The following is a 24064-nucleotide window of genomic DNA, read 5'->3' on the forward strand; positions in this document are numbered from 1 at the left end:
CCAAGAGGCATAATCACAAATTCTACTCTCTTCGGGAATCGAACATGTGACGAAGAGGATACAAGTCCGCTCTTTTAACCAGCTGAACCAACCCTTGCGGACTAAAATATATAAATGTTGACATTCATACAGTTGCATCGATGAAAAATATTTTTTTCAAAAATCAAGGCATTAATTCAAGACTAAACACTAGTTAGTTGTACTAGTCAAACTCATGCTTGACTGATAAAATAGTAAACCAAATAAAATTATATTTTTCCGAAATTTTGATTACATCATTAAAATCTATGGATGTGTTATATGTTGAATTTTGAGTCCAATAATATGTATATATTATAATAATATCATGAAAATATTGTATTTTTTCGAGCTCGAGCGAGCTCGTGCCGAGCTCACTAGAAAGTCGGCTAGAGCCGAACACACTAAAAGCTCGGCTCGAGCTTGTTTTCTTAACGAACACATTTATGTTTTTGAGCTCGAGTTCGAGTTTTTATCGAAAAGAGTCGAACCAAGATTTTATCGAGTCGAGCTCGAGCCGAGATCCAAATTCATTCATATTTAATATATTTATATATTTTAAAATAATAAATTAATTTCATCATTAATTATAATAATAAAATCAACAAATAGACAGAGATAAAAAAATTATAAAATAATTTGAATATAAAAATATAGATTGTAAGTTTATCTAAATAATAAGAGCGATCAAAATAGAAAAAAAAAAGAATAACTCAATGATATAAACTTTATTACCTCAAAATAGTGGGGGTGCTATAATTACAATATAGAATATAATAAGAATATTTATGCATCTACAGCGAAACATTATCCTTGACTAGTAGCTTGTTTTAATCATTAATTGTTATAAAAAACAAAAAACTATCTAATTAATAAAATATATTTGGCTTTCCCCGGCATCCAACCTAATTACAAATTTTGTAATATATTTATCCATAAAATAATATCATGTTTATGTACTATTACAAAAGTTTTCAAATATTTTTTCAACAAAATTTTTAAGACTTACCTAAAATATATAATCTAATAAAGAAACATAGATGTATGAGATTATGTGACACCTCTTCCTTTTATCATTGCTAAAATCGAAGGTAAGAATATATAAAAACTTAGAAATGAATTGTGATCCAACCCTGTTGGAATTTGTAATCTCTTACTAGGAAATTTAAAACTGAAAAAACAATCAGATGGTAATAATATTGTTGTTTTCCAATTTTGTAATACTTAAAATAGAAAAATGCATGTGTAAAGGAGTTTTAAAGATTTGTTTGGAAATAAAGATAAGAGTAATTAATTGTAATCTAATTAAAATATTTAATGTTTTAAATTTTAGGGGATAAGGAGTTTAGTGATCACTGGAGTTCATAAGAGGGCGGACAAAGATGACGTGCGTGCCATATTCGATGAGGAAGACATATTTGTTCATTTGTAATTAATTTAGTTTTTTCTAATAATTTTGTTAATTTATAAAATAATTAATCATTTAACCTGTTTTTTATCGATAGGAAGAAGGATCGTGCTCGTGACGGTCAGTTAGTCTACGTGACATTTAGGACATTTAGGATCGGCAATGCTCGTGACGGTCATTTAGCCTAGGTGACATTTAGGACATTTAGAAGCGGCAAAGATTGCCGAGCTGCTGTGAAGAAGTGTAACAGAAAAATAGATTCCAAGATAAATATTTCTTCTTTTCTTTATTTTTATCCACATATTTTTTATCTCAATTTATTTGTATATTTTAATAAGCGGAAAGACGATCTAACTGCTCTAAAGAATTGTAACAAAAAAATGGATACTAAGATAAATCTTTCTTCCATTCTTTATTTTTATCCACATACTTTCATCTCAATCTACGTGTATATTATAGATATTAAAAATGTTAGATAATTTTTTTGATTACCTCTAAATAATGCATAGAAAAATGAGAATATAACTAAATAATAAATAAATCAAATCTTAGAAATAAGAATTATAGCTATAGATTTGATGGAAGTAGAAATATAACTATAGATTTTTTAAAAATATATTTAATATATATTTTTATTTAAATAAGATGGAGGCATAACATTAATAGTATTATAGATAATATAGTGATACGGTAAAGAAATGTTGTGTAACGGTAAATAAATAATTACTGTTTATAATCTAAAATCGATGTAAATAATTACCGTTTGAAATAAACTTAAGGAGCTGAAAATTAAGAACATGCCTGTTAAATAATTAACGTTTGAAATAAACTCTTACATCTATGTTGTTATGTATTACGATATAATAATATAGATGTATTGGATTATGTGATAAAATATTTCATAACAAAATACACCTTCTTTCTTTTATCACCGCTAAACTTGATTATAAAAACACTTAGAAATTAATTGTGATACAACACACTAATTGCAATTTGTAATATTTTGTCAGGATTAATTTGAATATCTTGCTAGGAGATTTGAAACTGCAAAAACAATCGAATTGTAGTAATTTTGTTTTGCAATTTTGTAAAGTATAATATACAAACATGGATGTGTAAAGGATTTTTAAAGATTTGTTTACAAATAAAAATAAGAGTAATTAATTATTATCTAACAAAATTTAATGTTTTAAATTTTTAGAAAAGACTAAAAGTTTAGTAGTGTCTGACGTGCACAGGAACGTGGATAAAAATGATGTGAGTAACATATTCGACGAGGATGATATATATATTGAATTATAAGTAATTTAATTATTTAATAATTTTATGTTATTTAGGTAATAATCAACTTAGGATAACATTTAACTTGTCTTCAAGGAATAACAATAGGAACAACAGGAGGCCTACGTGACCTTCAGGAGCAGGAAAGACGATCTAGCTGAGAATTGTAACAAAAAAAATGAATCCTAAGATAAATTTTTTTTCCTTTCTTTATTTTTATCCATATACTTTTATCTAAATTTACGTGTATATTATAGATATTAAAAATGTTAGATAATTTTTTTGATTACCTTTAAATAATGCATAGAAAAATGAGAATATAACTAAATAATAAATAAATCAAATCTTAGAAATAAAAATTATAGCTGTAGATTTGATGGAAGTAGCAATATAGCTATAGATTCTTAAAAACATATTTAATATATATTTTTATTTAAATAAGATTAAATAACTGGAAAATTTAAAAGAAATATTTATTTTTTTAAAAATCTAGATATATTATCTAAGATACCAAAATTGACCACTTTTTATTTGATTATAATAGCGTTGAAGAAAAATGTGTAGAACTTAATGAAAAAGATATCGGTTTGGCTGATGTGTGCCCATGGGCACATGCTAAGCGCGGAAATTTTTGGATTTGGGAGATTTTGATTGGTGTGGTTGGTGTATTTGCAGGTTGGGTCTACCATTATCATGAGATAGAAGCCAATCAAAATGATCCAAGCACAAAATTTTTCGCGCTTAGCATGTGCTCATGGGCACACCATAGAAAAACCGAAAAGATATTTACTTTCCTGACACATTTTTCGAGGTATTTGTTTGATACTTTACATAATATTAGTAATCAAGATGATACCTCTAAAAATCAATGAAAGAAATTAAAGAATTGATACATGATCTTGAGTTCAGTGACGAACTTGATACTTAACTGTTCTTTTTATGTCCATATCAAGAACATATACTGACCGGTTCATTTTCTGCATTACTAGTTCTTTCTCCTGCCCTGGTGCTTGCAGATGAAATACCTATTGCTCCCATAATGCTGTCCTCAAAATTACCTTGCCCCATATTGCCTTTCCTGTTACCTAGTAAGGAAAAGATTTTTTCTATCGCGTAATTCATAAATATGCATTCTTTGTGCTTATCATCGCATAAACTTCTATCTGATAATAAATTCCTTTATTGTCTTGAAAATAAATTTTGCTTACTTGTCACACATCACACACCGATCTCTGGAATGAGTTGCACAAGAGGTGACTTTTGCATTTTTCTCACAAAAATTGTTGATTTTGTTTAGTTGGTTCTCTGCTCAGTCCCTACTCCCTCATATAGCTCTAGCAAAACATGGGCACTAAGGTTTTATAGCATAAACATCTTTATGGGCTTTTCGTTTTAGTGGCTAGGTGTTTTTGTTCTTTATACGTAAATTGGTTTCAATTTTATTCTTTACCATCACCATCATCTTCACTTTGTTCTCTTTATTTTTGGTTATTGTAGTGTGCATAGCTGTTGTAATAACCAGCTAAGCCGTGAGAATTCAAGTTTTCAGCTCATAGGGATGTATGAATATGTTAGAGCTTTGTGTGCCTGGATATCATTGACTTTGAGAATCCATAAAACCCCAAATGCTTACAAGGATGATCTATAAGACTATGACTAATAGGTTCAGCCGTTTAAGTTATAATTTATTTTTTTATTTTCTTTTGCTAATTATAATTTTTCATTTCCGCTTGAAGAACCAAGGAGCAATTGCCTTCTTAGAGATGATTATAGGTTCATGGTTGTCCGTCTTTGATGGTGAAAAAGGTCCACAACAAAACAATTAAAAGTAATAGAACCTTTCTTTGCTGTGGAAGTATATAAAGTAGAAATCATTGATCAATGTAAAAATTTACTTAATGCTCTCTAATTTTATTGATGCTTCTTCTTTATTCTAGTACACTCTATTACTCTTCCACAAATGAAAAATGCCATTCTGAACAGGCGAAGTGTCTTAAATGAATCTCGTAGTTGGATTAATTTTGTGATACACTACTAAAATATCCATTTAATTTCCTGCGAAAAAATCTTCACATGCTATGTTTATGTTTTTTTTGCTAGTTAACACACTCACGCACCCACCTTGTCTTGGACATGGTTCGAACCCTCGACATCCCATAAAGGGAGCGAGTGGGATACAGCTACACCAAGAGATGTCGGGTCTATGATTTCGTTTGTTACGATTGAGCCGGTGAACACATGGATATTATTTTTCGTTATCCTTGTGATATTAGTGAAAAAGACTAGCTAAAATATAAACGATTTTGGCCTTCAATCAGATAACCTCAGATAATATCTAACTTGAGTTGTTACATCTAGGTGGAGGAACTGCACTCCTTGGTTGCTGAACTTGCACAAGTTTGTGAGAAAGAACAGTCTGTGCTTGAACAGTGCAAAGATTTCTTGTCTGTCCTAGCGGCTATGCAGGTTAGAGCTCCCTCTGCCTGATTGCAGTTGGGTAGTTCTAATCTATTTTCTCATAGATATTCAAAAAACAGGAAATAAAGGTAAATATGGATAAAATCCGATGGAATCAACGGAAAATATAATTTTTACCAAATATAATCTGTATCTTAATCAAATTTGGTAATATATTAGCAGCCAAAACTTGTTACACAAGATTTGAAGATAATATAATTAGTTTCTTGAATACTATTTAAAATCCCAATCCAACATGAAAAATATATCAATTCTTATTCAATCTCTCTTGTAAAATTCTAGAAATTCCAGGTAAATTTGCAATCTCAACTTTGTTCGATCTTTGTGATCAATGGATAGTCATAGAACGAGGAGGTGTAACAGGTATTTACCTGAGGACAAAATCTTCATAATACTTATATGGCTGCCCATAAAAAAACTTATTCAGTTCAAGTCTGTTTGCAAATCTTGGAGATTCATGATTTCTTCCAATGAATTTATCCAAACCCACCTCACCAATTCCCACAAAAAACGAGCCTTTTTACTTAACTTCAAACCATATATTGACAATAGTAATAAACACATGGATGTCCATTATACTCCTCAGGATTCATACAGGGTTAACCTGCCACCTACTATTGCTGACATTGAACACATTTATTCTTGTGATGGTCTGGTCTGTTTATCCAATAAAGGGCGCGATGTTGCATATCTATGGAATCCGTCAACTAAACAGTGTAGGATGCTTCCTGCTCCTAACAAAAATTTGTCTCGTTGGGATGTTTTCCTTGGCCTGGGTTTCGATTCGTTTTCCAATGACTATAAGCTTCTTAGGATTGGCTCTCGGTTTCCGCCTCGACGAATACAAGCCGAGCTAGAGCTGTTCACGAACCGAGCCGAGCCGAGTTTTGACCGAACCGAGCCGAGCTTTAATTTTTTTTCTGACGAGCCGAGCCGAGCCGAGCTTTTTAATCGAACAAAAATTGTGTTCAAGCTCGGCTCGTTAACTAACGAGCCGAACACGAGTTTGTTCGCGAACAAATACGAGCCGAGCCGAGTCGAGTCGAGTCGAGCCGAGCCAGAAAAAAAATAAGGACAAACCGCTAGTTGACTCTTAAAATAGCTAACCTAATAATTTCAATTTTTTTGAAACTTTGTTTATATCACTAAAATGTATATATGTTAACATTCATACAGTTGGATCGGTAAAAAATATTTTTTAAAATATTGAAACACTAAATTAGGATTAAACACTAGTTAGCGGTACTAGTCAAACTTCTACTTGCCTGTTAAAAACCAAATAAAATTATTATTTCCTAAAATTTTGTTTACATCACTAAAATATATATATATTATGTTGAATTCTGAGTCCAATAACATATATAAATTATAAAAAAAACCCGAAAATATTACATTTTTTCGAGCTTTAACGAGCCGAACTCGAGCCGAACGAGCTCGAGCCGAGCTCGAGCCGAACATACTAAAAGCTCGGCTCGAGCTCGTTTACTTAACGAACAATTTTTTATGTTCGTGCTCGAGCTCGTTAACTTAACGAGCCGAGCCGAACGAGCTCTTAACGAGCCGAGCTCGAGCTTGTTCGCGAATAGCTCAGTTCGTTAAACAGCCCTAAGCCGAGCTGTATTCCTCAAAAGCTAATTCTTGGAAAGAGATTCAAATTCCTAAAAAATAGGAAAGTTATATATATCGCCGTTTTCACAAATTGTCCATGTTAAACCTGGGATTTTGTATTTGAGAACTGAGTTTAATATCTTGGCGTTTAAATTGCATGAGGAGGTGTTCCGACTATACCCGATTCCCCCCGGCCATACCTCGTCAAATCTTTTGGATTTTGAAGGTTATAATGCTATGGCTATGAAAACTCTTGATGAATCTGCTCATAGTCTATTTATTTGGAATGACGTTTGTGGCAAATTGTCATGGACTAAATTATTCGATTTAGATATGAAGATAGTAAAAATTTATCGTTATCTGGGTACCAGGGAGTTTCTTGTTTCTTTTCTTGATAAGGAAGGCCTCTATTTTTATAACTACGAAACAAGAGAGACTAAGATGTGTAATCTTCAAAGACAGCGCGTGGCTATCAACTACACGGAGAGTCTTGTTTCCGTCAACGGGTGGGTATAGTAGGCAGCAAGTAAATATAGGAGCAAGGCTGGTCCTTATCTTCTGAATTTAGCTTTCAACTCATCGCAGAATGTACTCACATTATTATCAATGTATTGGTGAATCAAGAACCATCTTTTTATTTAAGTGACTGCACAAAATAATTCAAGTCAGGGATAATGGATCGTTCCAAAGTAATATGTGCAGTTCAAAATAGAAACTAATGGCGTCAACAGAGCGTCTAATAAAATAGAAAGAAACATTGTTTAGCTGTTCGACCATCTAATAATGATAGCCTCCCTTGCATTTACAACCACACCAATCAAAATACTCCAAATCAATAAAAAAAATTAAATATATCAGACTTTTGAAACAGTAAAAGGAATTACATATTTTTTAGTGTAATGCGGAATAATAGCAGATATTTTCAGGTGATATTGAACCAGACAGTACAGAATCCTATGCAATTTAAATGTCTCCAGTCCACTTGAGCTTTTAAAAGTAAACATGTTTGTAAATATATAGTAACATTTGGCATGTCCAACACTCTAGTTGCATCCTCAATGTATACAAAAATATAGTCTGAAGAACAACATTATGAACATTATGTTACAGTCTGTCTAACGTCATCAATCAATCTGGGTAAAAAACCTAACTACTAGCTATTCTATAATTTGCTTTACCTTAATGAAAAATTAACAAAAATATGATTTTTACTTTGTATTCCTATGAGCTTGTCGGTAATAATATGATACCTGTCAATAGTGGACATGTTTGTCCCAGGTCTGAACTGCTGAAAATCTGAACGACCTTGATGTAAATTCTTCTTTCGGACCTGTACATGTTGCAGTCTGCTTGCCAGATTTACAACATTAACCAGAAAATTAAGCTTCTCCAGAAAACCTATACATCCATTATATCTATATCTTCCTCGGCATTAGGCCGTTTCAGTCTTTGAAATATATCATCTAGAGATTCCGGTGAGGAAACACGAGGGATAGGTTTGGGATCCTCAACTTGACGCAAGGGCAGGAACTTTTTGGCTCCTATATTTGTCTTTAGAGTTTGAAAACCTGACTTCATTGTTGCCCACTTTGATGCTAAGCTAGAAGATGGGCCTCCTGCATCTTTAGTTGCTTGTGAGTTGGATGCATCCAACAACGAGGCTTCAGCATCCTCCACCGGATTCATGTTGTCTATATTTCTATTTTGTTCCCTTATTGCAGCATACTTGCTGCTAATGGCTTCTCTATGTCCACTGTATCTACGAGCCTCGCTGGAAGCTGTTGAACTTTCCTTCAACTCATTCTCATGTAAACTGGAAGTCGCTTTCATTTCAACAATATTTCTATCCTGAAATATTCAAAATTCCGGTTACAAGATATCTCTAGGCTGCACATGTTGAGTCCTAACAAGGCAATAATAGATACAAGGAACTTTTGTCAAGACACTGACAAAACAAGGAGCACCACTCTACTTTTTTATATCCAATGCAGAACTATATCAGATGCATTCAGCTGAAAATATATATTGCTATTTTTAACAGAAAGAATTATCTATAGACTAAGGCAAAGATACACATACTGTGCCATTGCTGGATGTCTCCAAATCCAGTCCAGGGTCTTTGAAATTCCTGGCCAAGGGAATAACAGCTTCACCAACTTTTCGTCCTTGCTCAATCCATGTCCGCTCTGAGAAACAAATGATTATTCAAGTAATTGCATGCAAGCAGCAGAATTTCTGTCCTTTTAATGGTCAGTAAATATATGTACACTTCTCATCTTATCTCGATGAGGTGGGTAAATACAGAAGCTTAAGCCATTTGGAAAAAAAAATTGATACACTTACCTTTTTGCAGAATTAGTAATCCTGATGAATCAAATCCATCTAGATCATCGGCTTCAGTTTGAAATTTAAATATCTTCCAGTTGCCAAAAAAACTTATTATCCGGTCAAAGAAATTGCTAGCTACCAACACTGTATATACAACCATAATTAGTGGATAAATTTTGTTGAAATTTTCGCCAAAAAAAGGTACAGCGTCGTCAATATTCCCCATTTTCTGCAGCCATAGAAAGTGTTCAGCATGTGAGATAAATGAAAAGTTAATACAAGTAGAAAATCTTGCATGACGAATTGTTGACTATGTTGTAGTTGTAACTAAACAGGCATATCTTCAACAGGTATAACATGGTATTATCATTTATCAGTGACTGATTCCAAAAATAAATAATTAAAGTAGAGAATAAAAAATAATAGTTGTTTGTCATGGACAAGGATGATAAGATGGAGGAACGTTTATTTGGCTAACTTCAAGAAAGACACCACCCACCCACACGCAAAGAAAAAACGATATAGCACAATTTCTTGTCTATTCTACAATGGAACACCATAATTAGAACTTGGTTTTAATATATCAGCAACAAAACCAAGACGTCCTTTTAGACTTCGGATTCTTTTATTATACATCTGACATGAGAAGACCTGGAATATCACAGTTCCTTGCTGAAAAAATAGCTACGAAGCTGATAAAAAAAAAATAATTATGTTCACCTTCTCAAAAATAGTCTGCTTCTTTTTACCAAGACTAATGAGGTTGAGGAAATTATAAGAAATTGGTGGAGCATATCGAGCAACCATTCTGGCACAAGTTCCAAATAAACATAATCAAAACACTTCATATAAGATAAGATAAGATAACAAAACGAAGGGCGAAAAAATAGTATAATTTACAAGAAAAACTTACGAGCAGATCATAAGCAGGTTGACTGAGCTTGTTTGTCTTGGTGTAAGTGAATAAAACATTAACATTCCAACTTTGAATAATGAATAGTAAGTGCAAATGCACATGTACATCAAAGGAACAAAAGCAAAGACCTAGAGAGATCAGGAATGTAAAAATTAATTAGTCCATCCAATTTTAGTACGATATGAAGCCTACATTGCAGAATATAAAGCTTAGGTACAAAGAATACATGGGTAGCAGAAATATAGAGGTCCATATGTGCTATGATGCAAGCGAAAAAAACAAATGTGTGTACAACTGAGACGATGGTAGTTCAGGATCTCATTCTAACTTTTATTTACTAAATTCTGGTTTGGGAGGTAGGGGGTATGGGTATTGAATTTTGAGCAAAACATACAAAGAAACAGACAGAAAGGTAAAAAGAAAATTTTGCAATGAACTGTTTAGTTACTAACAACAAAAAATTATATAAAAGTCAAAGATTTGCTATTTATTAGCCAAATACTGCCAGTTTTTTGAATGAATAGTGGGTTGAGAAATGAGTACAGAGAATTCAGATGAGAAAAGCTCATCTAAATTGTTTTTGGGAGTCAATCTGAAGCAAATAGCTCAATAGAAACCACATCAAAAACTTACATAGACACCAAGGTCCTCTGTTGTTTACATCAGATGAGAAAATATTATACTCGTATTAAATCATGTTCAGTAGTTTAAAATGGAAGGGAACATAGAATTTACAACAGAATGCAGTTTTTCAATATAGTAAAGCAACACTCAGTTTTCTAAAGATTGTGATTGGTATAGGGCACTCCAACAATTTTCCATCATATATAGAAGTGCATAAACGCACAACAATACATCATATCTCTAAGCTATTAAGTTGAGTATAAACTTAGTTCGAAGACAACATGAGTTGGTCTGTACTACATCCACACCAAATACATCCCATATCTTTTGCAAGTCAAAAAGTAAAAAAGAAAAAAGATTTTGAACTTACCTGGACAAGCATCTCTTGCTTTCCAACAGAATTAATAAGGATTGAAAAAAGAGACAAATCAAGTCCACTAGGCAAGAGAGTAGCCTCTGCTAAAAGAATCGCCACTGACATGCAACCAAGAATGATAGCCAGCAGTTTTTCCAAATGCTTCCGCATCATACATCGCCAGATCAATTCTGTCAAAAATCAACAGTTATCATAATATTTTCTTCTTGACTGTCTAGATTAAGCCGATTGTAGTTGCCCCCTGGTGCAACAGTACCTTCACTCTATAATAGTAACACAAATAAAATGTAATTGTAAAAAAAATCAATAATAGGCACTCCTATTCTTTCAATAGGAAACTCCTCAATTCGACACTGACCTAATTTATTTGACTTTTATGTCGATTACGGAGACTTACATGAACTTTTTAATATAATTTCATGCAAAAGGTATATCCAAAATTTTTTGCATATATAAATATACGCAAGCACTAGTCTTCGTGACCTTAAAACTACCATCACGGCACAGGAATTTTGTGCCGGTAAGTGCAGGCGACATTTAATGGTCATGGTGTATTACTGTTGGCAAATATCTTATTACTTCTCCTTCAATCTTGTTAAAACAGAATTCTCAATAATAAGTTTTCATTTAAACTCTTGCTCTTAGAACTCTGCCAGCAGGAGACTACACAAGCCACTTCCATGTTTTTAATCATGATAATGACCGGATTACAGCATCAGAGGAGAAGAAATCTGGTCTGAAGATGTTACGCCACCAAGACTTGTGGGAAGTTATGGCACTAAATGCTTCATCTATGTTTAAATCTCATCTTCATCCGTGTTCAACCTTTTCTTTTATGTTTGTTAATCACTTTGGTAAGGTCAAAATTTCTGTGCGATGGTTTTTCAAAAACTTTACCTCAGATTTCGAGAACTACTAAATCAGCACAGCCCCCCTTTACCCTCTCGGGGTCATATGTAGTAGTATCTCTATTATCTTTTTATTCTCACAAATATCACGCTATTCTGTCTTCGAGAGGGCCCTTTGAACTTGACATGAACTCAAGAATATCACGAAAGAAATTGGAGTATTATGATACTGAAAATGAGATTCTATCATCAAGATTGTCTGGATATAGTAAATTACTGGAAGCTTTTGTTCATACATATGAGAACCAGTTACTTTCGAAGCTGAAAAGAGAAAGTATTAAAAATAGAAATAACATTGCACTAAAAATCTAAAATAAATAAAAAGTTTCACCAATTGCTCAGCACGCACAGGACCAAGCCATTGCTGTAAGGTGTATTTGTCTCATCTATTCATGTATTTCTTTGCTTCGCGCTCAGTCTAATCAAAGTATTACATAATGAAGATATGAAAAACTATGAGAAGTAAATGAAGAGGAGATAAAGTGACAAAGAATGTACTATAACTAGGTGGGAAACAGTGAACAAATAGTGGAGGTAGACAGAGAATGGCTGGAGAAAATAAAGGAGATGAAGGAGAGAAGAATTTAAAGTTAAGAATAAGTTTGGGTGCACATATACAAAAACTGTGTACACCCAAAATATCCTTTCTTGGACTCTTAATTAACCAAAGTTAGATATTTTCAAAGCTAATTCCAGTATATTTAAATGGACTATATGGCGAAACATGTATTAAATAAATTGTACATCAAAAGCTGTTAAATGAAAAGCACTTGTGACAGATGTTTTTAAAAAGGATGAGAGCCAAAAAACAATTGTTCGTAATCAACTCACACCCATTAGGGACCTTAAGAACCCTTGCATACGACCAACTCACACCAATTCGGGCCCAAAAAAATACAGTGGTGTACCATCAATAAGTCGTACATTACACTTGTAAAAAAAAAATGAGCTATTATTGTGATTCCCCAATAGCTACAAACCCCTGACATATTAAAATTATCATTCAACAATTTAGATCTAGATTAGAAGCTATTAAATAAATATAGTAATCAAAACAAAATATTAGCTATTTAGCCAAAAAAAAATAGAAGTTATAATATTCTTCTGTTTACCTACAGAATCCAGGAAGGATCCCAATGTGCCAGTCCGCTCAGGTCTAAGACTTGAAACAAATTTCCTGCAATTTATCAGAACTTGAGATACTAACAATTAAAATGCAGGCAAAGATGAATCAGCAAAATAAAAGACTGCAAGCACAGATTATCCTAGCTCAAAGGCATTCGGAGTTTTGATAATATGTGGAAAACATTGTAAACATTACTTTTATATTCTCTTAACGGCTTCAAGAAGCCTGAAAAGTAACAAAAGATACAGAGAATACACCAATATCATAAATCAACAGGACAATTAGGATATTATCTTAATACATATACAAGCCGGAGCCAACTCATACTCAAGCAGTCGGATATGTTTGAGATATTATATGAGTGCAGGGGTAATTAAGTCATTTTAGTATTAGTTAGCAATGGTGTCTATATATACTTATCATGCTTTGTACTTGCGATTACGCTTGCTTATGAAAAATTGAATTTGTTTCTACCAGGCTCTCTCTTTCTCTCTCTAGTTTTTATTATCCCAACTTATAACTCTCTCTTCATTCTGCAGTCTATCTCTCTCCTTTATAATTTTTGTTACCTCTCTTCCTAGTTCTCTGATCTCTCACTACAGTTCTGCCCTAATCTCTCTGATTTCTATCTACATTCTGCTATATATATATCATTGTTATTGAGTCGACGACTAGTCACCGACTAGTCGCCGAGTCGGCCCAGCAGAACAAGTCGACCAGCGACTGGGCTTATAAGTCGTCCACGGGTAAAACCCGACCCGACTCGGTACCGACCCGGTCCAATCGAGTTTTACCCGACCCGGTTAGGGTTAAAAACGATACTTACACCGATTTCTGACTTCATCTTGAAACGAAACGGACTTCAGAGCAGGCTTCCGGTAAGTTCCTCTCCTCTCTCCTCTCCTATCTCTTCTCTTTCGTCTCTCTCTTCATCTCTTTTCTTCTTTTATGTATATACACACGACGCCGATAGATTAGTATATACACACGACGGTGTGTGTATATACTGGGGGCTGCTGTAGTGCTGTGTACGTGTCTCTTTCCTATTTGAAATATTAAATGATATGTTTTTATCTATATTATATAATCTTTACTATATATATATATATATATATATATATATATATATATATATATATTTATTTATTTATTTATTTATTTATTTATTTATTTATTTATTTATGTATATCACGACTTGTCGACTTATTTCGACTAGTCGGGCGACTTGTCGACTAGTCGATTCCAAGGTGTCCGGGCGCCGAGACTCGACTTGTCGACTTAATAAGCATGATATATATATATATATATATATATATATATATATATATATATATATCTGTTTCTTAACTGTTATCTGCATTTCTTATTAAATAAACCTAGAAATACCTAAGCTAGACAAAAAATACAACTTAGAACCCTATAGTTCCAGACATTATGTCTGCGCTGGTCAGATTCTCGATTTCCCCGCCACGGAGAACCCTTTTCATTTTTCAGCCCCTTAACTATACTGTTTAACCACTAGAAACATGCATGCCATATACTAAATTCTCTGGTAAACAGCAATACCTTTTAACTTAAAATTTAACATAACAGTGAACTTAGACTAGCCAAATGTAAGGAAGAAACTGAACCAAAGCTAAATTTGAAACGCACCATCCAGTTTCAGTTCTCCTTTCGTAATTCTTTATTGTGTCTTCGAGCTCAAGAGCCTCCAATACATATGTCATATATTCGCTGCAAAACAAAAGTTACATAGATGTCATTCATCCAATCGGGTCGCATCCCTGGCTCAAGAGCCTCCAATACATATGTCATAAATGGTGATAGCGAAAGAATTTATACATAAAATTCCAACTACAAAAGAAAAAAGATGACTTCTTTTTTATTATAATATATTTCAAAACACAAGGGTTATTTAATGCAAATATGCAATTCTCCATCCCTAATTCCCATCAAACCTATCAGCATAGCACCCATGGTAAAAGAACAGATAGCCATTTTATTTCAACAATTGATAGGGGTAGCCAACAGTTGACATCCTTCACATCTTCATCTCTGTGATACCAGGAAAGATTGATAAAGTTCCTTCCAGAACACAAACACATTAATCAGCAGCAAACTCTCTGATTTAACACAAAAATGTTGATTTCAACAAACACTTGGGAAGTATTTAAAGAACTCCAATCTGAGGAAGAACCAGAATATCTATATGTCTGAGGAATTACCAAAAATGTAAAATGTAAAGTTTAGGATTTGAGGAAGGAAGTGTGTTTACGGACGTAATTGTAGGCTTAGATCAATTAGAAAGAAGCCTAGATCTCTATTATGATATATTGATAATTTTGCAGATAGATTAGTCTGAAAAGCTTTGAGAGGTCATATATGTTAGGATGACAAGCTCACTCCAAGTACCATTTAAATTGCTTAAATATGAATCTGCCAGAATACAATACCTTGTAGCAGAAAATAGTTTGTTAAATAGGGCAATACGAGTCCTGAAGCAAGTTATACGCCCTAGGTAATTAATCAACCTAGGAAAGACCCCAAAATACTGATCCCACTAACCCCCCCCCCCCCCCCCCCCCCCCCCCCCCCCCCCCCACCCCCAAGGAAAACAACCCGGCCACCTAAGCAAAGATCCCGAGGACCCTACGTATCCCCAAAGCTCCCTATCTACCCCAAAGGAAAGTAACATATTATGCCAAAAGCTAATTATCAAAGCATACACCATATGCCCAAGCAAGACAATAGAAATGGTCACTAAATAGAATTCAGATATGACCAGCTCTGGTTTAAGCAAAAAAGAAACAATATGCCAACTCAAAGTTGATTGAACAGAGTGATTCAGTTCAATATCCAACTAATTCATGGTAGCATGCACGAGGTGATTTAATAATATGAATTTGTCACCAATTTGTGTTTAAATCCAGTAATCAATAAAGGCATATGTCATATTATTGTTACCACTATGATAGTTCTCATTATTCTACCTTTTGTATCGGTAGTACTCTTCTCGAGCTCCCCTTAAATGGCGTCTAAGTGTTGCCATAGATTTCTCATCTGTATCATAGTCCATGTCATTATCCCCTAAACGACCACCTTGTGGTTTGAACAATGGATCTTCACTGAACTGTGATATTGATGTCGAATAAAGAAACCAAGAGCCGTGTTAAGCCAAGTAATTTGGCATTTGAATAATTCGTAAAAGATGAGATCATACAAAAAAGCAAGACAGATGAATATACCATTTGAACCAACATATTATTGATGACATTCATGTAGGGTCTTAAAGGGTCACGCTTGGACATCTGCTTGGAAGTAGCCTGGGCAACCTACACGATTCCAATGACAGAAAAGAAGCTTGATGAACTACAAACCTTTCACAAATAGTTTATTCTGTTAACAACCACTACATAAATATTGAATAGAAAATCTGTAATTATCCATTTAACATAAGATATGATAGAATATGAAGAATCAATGTTACATGATGACCTCAATAACAAGGGACTGGCTTTGCTTATCCTAGTTCCTAGATACCAGTGCACAACATGCATAACTAGGCCGTGATGGGAACAACTTGTTGCTCGGTTGATATCAATAACAGGCACTCTAAAACATCTTGACTTGGAGAATTCAAAGAGCATCTTATTGCGCTAGAAATTTAATTTGAGGTATATTGATTTTATTTACACGTGTAGATATTCCCCTAGTGCTATCAGCTATGGTACTACAAGTCAGAAAATGTTATGCACTAAATCTTTATAACTGACAGTACAGAATTCACGACTTCCATGGTGTAAAATTAAGTTTCAAATTGAGTTATATTGTACGACGATGGGAATACTGACTATATTCAAACAATTTGGCTGGCAAAATATGAGCAAATCCAACTTGGCCTAGAGTTACGACCATCAAAATTACGAGAAACATTAAATGAAGTACAAAAATAACTCGAGCAAAATTTTATGCAACAAATCACGAGTCTTCCCATTTGTAAGAAAAATCTTTAACTGACAATTAAATCACTTACTACAATGGCATTGGACAGATCTTGATGAGCATTGTCAAGTTTCACAGCCATTTTGGCAATTTTATGAGACAGGACCTTCTGGCGTGTGGTCCAATCAGCATTTCTCCATATGCTCTTTGGAATTTCACTCAATGCAAAACCAAGAAGAAATGCACCTGTAACAAGTCCAAAAGTATTGGAACAACCCATGGCTAGACCTAACACAGTTCCAGTCCTGTCAATATATACATTAAACCAGAGTCAATCACGAAGATTTAATTGTTGGCGACAGAGATCCAGCTTGTACTACTCGTGAACTAGCCGAAAGAATAACTTTAATAATTAGTTATGCAATATATGCTTTTATTGCATACTTCTTGTATTCCAGGGATCATGGAACTTACCATTTATAAGTTACTAAATTTTAAATAATGTAAAAAGAATGTATATAAAGAAGTGTGTAATGTAAATATACAAAGAAAGAGTGTATAACCAGATTTTAATAAGTTTATAGATATTCATGCAAGATAACATATCCACTAATATCTTCGTGCTGCCCTAAATGTGTAGCACCAACATTGACAAGTTTGATTTAACAGAACATGGAAACTAGATGAATCCACAGAAGCATAAAACCTAGCAAGAAGAAAGGATTTCCAGGATGAATTTTTTGACACCTACAATGTTTTTTTGTTTAATAATAACATGTCACCCATCTATTTTTGGTCCTCATGTATGTCATTCATGAATTATGCATCGTATTCAGGAAAAAAAAAAAAAAGTGTTACTATTGGGCTGTTTGTTTCGTAGAAGCAGGGGCTACTTCTGGCTTTTGCTTCTCTTGACCCGTTTATGTAAATAAGTAGAAGCACTTTTAGCTGAGAATGCTAGCTTTTCTCTCACAGCTTCTACTTCTTTTCCAAACACTTTATTAACTTATTTACTTCTCACTTCTACTCCACTTCTTTAGTTTAAACAAGAAGTCACTTCTTTTAAGCTAACCCAAACAACCCCTATATGCATGAATACATGGGAAAATGACAGAAGCACTTCAAACTGAACATATAGCTGTTAAGTAAACTATAGTAATAACAATAGAATTTGAACAAAGATCTCAAAAATCAATATGTAGTAGCAATAAGAATTAACCTTTTTTTGCGCAGAGTAAAGAGAAGAATAAGTCCAAAAAGACCAATAGATCCCACAATGAAGTAAAAGATTAAGTTAACATGTATGCTAGTCTTTAGTCTTTCCATCACCGTAAAGTCTCCAGCATCTTCATAACCCTGGATAAGGGGGGCCACGAGCCTGCTCGGTCAAAAAAAACAACAATGTTTGCTTTTACAATTCAACACTCCAGATGCTACTCAATATAAACACCATGCAGCATTAATTGTGGGAAAGGTGAGAAAGCCATTTACATGTTAGTAACTATATAATGCAGCCTACTAGGCCTGAGCATAATTATTCGAAACCGGTCCAAACCGGCCGATCCAAACCGTCCAAACCGAATATTTCGGTTTCTTAACGGTTTGGTTTAGTTTTGGTAATTTAAAAACCGAAAATTTTCAGTTTGGTTTCAGTTTTAACCTTCAAACCAACTGAAATATCTGAACCGAACCATTAGCACATATGTTATATAATTAATATTGTTATATAATTAGTTTAGGTATTTAAGTGTTCAAGTGTTGATCCATATAATAAATATTTCTTACTTTTAAAATTATTGTTCCCCTTTTTCTCCATCCTTATTTTATTTACTCTTCATTAATAATCAAACTTTCTTCTTTTTCTCTTTTAAATAAAATATTTTGTTTAGTATTTAAAAATAAAATGAATTATTTGTTTTCATAACAATGTATAAGGGTAGCGCCTAAAATTATATATATCGAAGAGTTATACAAGTTTCACCTTTATCTTTTATTAAGTATTTTGCTAAGTGACAAAAAAGGGAGCACCTAGAATTATTATAAATTAATAAAAGTGTAATTTTTTTAATATTTTGGTATTAAACCGAAACCAAACCGAACCAATCCGTTAAGAATCGGTTCGGTTTGGATTGGTTTTTATAACATTCAGTTTGGATATGGTTTGTGAATTTTTAAAACCGAAAAATTCGGTTTGGATTGGTTTGAACCTCCAAAACCGTCCAAACCGAACCGTGCTCACCCCTACAGCCTACATTACAGGGCAAAAAATAAATTTGTTACTTGCATCAAATATATACATTCAATGGATCAAATCACATGTAACAGAACTGGATGTCAAAGTTGGAACTATAAGGAATTTTGTACTTGGGTGTAACTTAGGACATGTTTTAGGATGTCAGCAGATGATACAGACCACTACATGACTATGAAAGTCAAGATAACTCTTAACTTATTCAATGTAATCTGTATATTACTTTGGTTCATTTAGTTAGTTCACTCTTCAAAATACTCGATATCTACGGAACTAAATGTATAGAAACATATCAATGTCAAGTCATTAATCACACTAATATTTATCTAAAAGAGCATATGCAATAAACAGAAACCACAATGACAATAACAGTGTGCCGATTCACCAATCTACAACATCATACCAAGTAAGCAAGAACGTACTCCAATAGGACCAGCTCCAGAAAAAAGAGATGACACTATTTTCATGACCAAGAATTGTCTGCATAAGAATGGAAAGAATTTTGAAATATTATAATAACCAATCATGTTAATGTGTATAGGTAGTGCTTATTCTTGTTAAATTTTCTTTGGAACATTTAAGCTGAAGTTCCGATAAAAATAAAAGTAGCAAACAAGCACCTTTAATATATTAAACCCGTACCATACAGTTGAATATCAAGGGAAAACTTGAGGGGGGGAATCAAATATCATCCACTTTGTTAAATTTTATATGATTTCTGTACAAATTTTTTTACAGTATTGTATACTTAAAGAAAAATATAAGTGCATTGTAAGTTGTAACCATTACAATATAGTTGTGCACCAATTGACCCATCATGTCAAACGACTAAGGAGATTGCTCAGCCAAGTCCTAGATGATTAATAGAGAAATAGAAGTTGTACAGGCCAACAAAATATACTCGAGCAGTTGATCGATTAGTGCAGACACCGCCTATACAAGCAACCCTCTTGCTCATTCGTATATGTTTTCAGTGAAACAAAGTTGTTCCAGTTTTTCCAAAAAAACACATCTTAGGAAGTACCAGAAAAAAATACAGTGAGTAAATTTGGAGACTCTTCTAACCTCTTTCGACTTGTTTTTGTCTTATCCAATTCAATTCCAAAATTCTATGTTCATTGGTTAGTGCAGAGAAGGATTTGACAGTGTTGGCCAGTAACATGAAAATTAATATATAAAACATGTACTGGGTTGGACCCAGAAATTTAATTGCATTATATATAGCTTAAGTTTTAAGTCCTTATTTACAGAATAATATATGCATATAATTGCACATGGCCCACTACATAATGTGTAAACAGAAGGTGTCTAATTGGGAGTTCTACATAAAAATGAGTGCTTAAATTGAGGGTGCAGCTATATACGTTTTTCTGAAACATGGTAATATTACCAAAGTTCAATAGAAATCACTTTAAACCCTATATATCTAAATTCAATAATTGGATATGCAGCCCATGATAAACATATAAGTAACTAACTATTTTATCCATCTCCGAAAGCAACGATCAAGTTAATTTACAAGTGATGTGCTTAACTATAGGGATGGCAACGGGTTGGATCGGTTCGGATATCTGTGATATCCAAACCCGAACCCGAAAATTTTCACCAAACCCGAACTCGATCCAAACCCGTTTGGATTTGAAAAACAAAACCCGAACCCGATCCAACGGATTTCGGATCGGGTTCGGGTTTATCCAAACCCGAATTTCTTCAGATCTTATCTTAACTCAATCCGGCGAAACTGCAACAATCAGCTCCCCACTGTAATTGATCAACACTTGCCAAGCCGACTACCATCACCACCACGTCTCTCTTTCCCATTCACTAAACAACCCATCAACACCTAAATACATAGATCCAGTAATCTACCACTACGCACTACGGCCATCAGCACGCACTACGACCATCAGCACTACGACTTGGACAACAGAGGCGGACGGAGTTGTAGGCGGACAGTGGGTTTGGAGACAGAGCAGCGGAGGCGCACAACGGAGTTACAGGCGGCGACTAGAACTAGGCGGCGGAGAGCTAAAGATGAAAATGAAATTAGGGATTTTAATTTTTGTGAGAGGATGAGAGGCTGAGAGTAAGACCCGTGAATTACTTACTGGATGTGCACGTCTGAGTTATTGAATTAACTTCTCATTTAGTATAATATATAATATTAAATAATAACTAAAACTAAAAATATATGTATATTATATAAGCTTAAAATATTATAAATAATATAAATATTCTTAAAAAATTATAAACAATATATATTATATATTATATATAATATATAATATATAATATATATTCTTCGGATTTTTTTTCGGGTTTCCGGTTTGGATCGGGTTCGGATCGGATTTGGATTTCGGGTCGGGTTTCGATACGGAACACCTATTATCCAAATCCAAATCCAAACTCGTTCGGGTCTAAAAATCAAATCCAAATCCAAATCCAAATCCAAAATATCGGGTTCGATAAAATCCATTCGGGTCGAAACGGTCGGATATCCATTCGGATCGGTCTTTTCTGCCATCCCTACTTAACTATAGTTATGTTTTTATCCCTATATCTTGGTTATTTCTTATTAAATAGGATTTTTATTAAAATAATTTCAATAGGGGGAGTTACAATAAAAGATGGATTTGAGATTAAAGATGCAAAGTTTGAAGATTATTTTTACTTAAATTTGGATTTTCTGGACAGCAGTCGTTACTATTTGGGCTCTAACTAAAATCATATAGGACCTTGTCAGATGATTCAACAGCCCACATTGTAAGCTTATGAGAAAAAAATTAGTATTGTCTTGCTATCATACTCCAGCCGAATCAACCAAAATCAAAGACAAAACCTCGATCCTACATCTCACTGGGACCCCTCTACTGCCAAGTGGGACATCAAATAGAGGCTAGTAATCAAATACAAAACAAGGGAAACTAGACCTATATGACATCACCCAACCCTTATATGTCATCACCCACCCCTAGATGACATCACCCACCCGGTGCACACTCCCAAACCCCACTCAATCCAGCTTGGGCCCACTAGAGCCTCACTAAGGCCCTGGACAAGCTCAAGAGCCAATATTTGGCCCCCACCCCCACCCAGTAGGCCTCATATAGGTCTTTCCAAGGCCCAGCTCGGGGTCCACAAACCTCCCCATCCTCTTAAAAACATTGGTTTGTATTTTAGTTGATACTAGAGTGAGACTTTATATATATGTATACATATAGAGAGAGAAGTTACATAGAGTCCACATTTATGGAGTCCATATTCTTCGAAACTGGATAAAATATAATTTAATTATTTCAATTCAATTTTTTTTTGTTCTACAATATTTTTAAAATCCGGCAACCTGCAATTATGTTCTACAACGTAATCAACAAGTACTATAAATCGCAAGACACTATGTTCTACAATATAACTAATAAGAAAAACAATGATCTTAATGATTAATAAAGTTAAAGAATGTTTAATTAATTGGTAAAAATGTTTGAGATTATTTATAAATGATAAAATATATATAAATTTTGGAAATTAAAGATGTTATTTATCATTAACTTAAAAAATTATGACCGGTACTCCAAGACTCCGTCTTAAATATGGACTCCATAGAACCTAACTATACAACAATAACTACAAATTTTGATCTAGTCACTTGACAGCTAAAATTTGAGCATTTGAGCTTCCCGCCTTGAGCACTACAACAATTGTCTAATTGAACTGGTGTCACACACATATGAGGTGTTCATCAGGCACCTGAAAGCCTTACTTCTGCTTCCTAGTCACTCGGAGTTAATGATCAGTAGTTCCGAACTAGACACCTAGTAGACATAATAGCAACAACTAGATAATGCCTCAATACCTAACCCTCACAAACTATCTCAAATTAAAACCCATTAAATCAAACTTACACTCATTTCTAATACCCTAAATAAACAATCACCGCAACATATTCCCCCTGATTTCACACAATTTGCCACCACGAAACCACATGACAACTTTCCTAACTACTCCACAACAAACTTGACTCATCTAATCACGCAACTGATCCACGCATAGCAGCCAATTCAAATGAAGTTAAACAAATTCAACTGATCAAAGTGAATAATTAAATAATTTAGTACCGTCCAAATGTCGGCAGGGACGAGAATAATGATAGAAATAGAGCAAAACCAAGTGTATCCAACGGTGATATAGACGTATCTGGGGACGTCGGGACCGGCGAAGTATCGGAGAGTTAAGATGACCATGCCTAGCGTTAGAGGCAGCGAGATCAGATAAAACACCCACATCTCGACTCTCGTGTTGGAGAAATTGAGTTTGTTGAGGTGTATAATAATGTGTAATGTGGACTAGTGGTGCTTCAAAAGTATTGTGTGTGTATTGTGTGTGTGTGTCTAGATTTTGGGCGATCGGTGCGGTGCTTGCTGCAATCGGTTAGGTTGTGTGCTAACGTGCGCCATCAGCCACGTTTGCTTTGCAGGTCCTCCTTCACTTCTGCGACTCTGCCCCTTTTTGACTATTTATATACAGCAGAACGAAATGTCAAATTAATTTTATTTTTTTTTGTCAAAAAATGTCATATTAATTTGTTCTTTATTTTATGAGCACAGGTCTCTGTTGGACATTGTTTTAAAGATCTCTAATATATTAATTTAATTAAATTCTGATTAATTTAAAATATATCATCATTATTTTATCGATTCTCAAATTTCGTAATCATGATTTTCGACATGAACTATCTGCTATATTTTACGACGTAAAGAAGAAAATTCTAAATTTAGATTTAGGATTATTGTCTTTCCGCTA

The 24064-nt window shown here is 33.9% G+C and overlaps 1 protein-coding gene across 2 annotated transcripts; it reads right to left on the reverse strand.

Annotated features, from left to right (window-relative positions):
* Positions 1 to 7775: 7775 nt before the first annotated feature.
* On the reverse strand, positions 7776 to 23752 carry LOC108204875 (uncharacterized). Of its 2 annotated transcripts, XM_017374531.2 has the most exons (14): positions 23380 to 23752; positions 19668 to 19744; positions 18233 to 18391; positions 17105 to 17318; positions 16317 to 16403; positions 16062 to 16201; positions 14725 to 14805; positions 13058 to 13122; positions 11032 to 11207; positions 10035 to 10165; positions 9842 to 9929; positions 9137 to 9350; positions 8873 to 8979; positions 7776 to 8641 (listed from the first exon to the last, which is right to left on the reverse strand). In XM_017374531.2, exons 1-14 carry the CDS (start codon positions 23545 to 23547, stop codon positions 8192 to 8194), a joined length of 2157 nt encoding a protein of 718 aa, XP_017230020.1. In that variant the 5' UTR covers positions 23548 to 23752; the 3' UTR covers positions 7776 to 8191. The 2 variants fall into 2 exon arrangements, with proteins under 2 accessions (XP_017230020.1, XP_063941726.1); XM_064085656.1 differs by lacking the exon at positions 23380 to 23752 and having other exon boundaries at positions 8054 to 8641; positions 18233 to 18369; positions 19668 to 19738.
* Between the last annotated feature and the right edge of the window lie 312 nt (positions 23753 to 24064).

This window comes from Daucus carota, chromosome 1 (genome assembly GCF_001625215.2).
Source record: "Daucus carota subsp. sativus chromosome 1, DH1 v3.0, whole genome shotgun sequence".
In the NCBI taxonomy this organism is placed as follows: Eukaryota; Viridiplantae; Streptophyta; class Magnoliopsida; order Apiales; family Apiaceae; genus Daucus; species Daucus carota.

Excerpts from the sequence above, each read along its gene's own strand:
- LOC108204875 (XM_017374531.2), bottom strand. The coding sequence starts at position 23,547 with ATGTGGGTGTTTTATCTGATCTCGCTGCCTCTAACGCTAGGCATGGTC. Across the intron at positions 16,202-16,316 it reads ATAATATGTTGGTTCAAATG|TTCAGTGAAGATCCATTGTT; the intron begins GTATATTCATCT and ends TCAATATCACAG. Across the intron at positions 8,642-8,872 it reads AGACATCCAGCAATGGCACA|GATAGAAATATTGTTGAAAT; the intron begins GTATGTGTATCT and ends TGAATATTTCAG.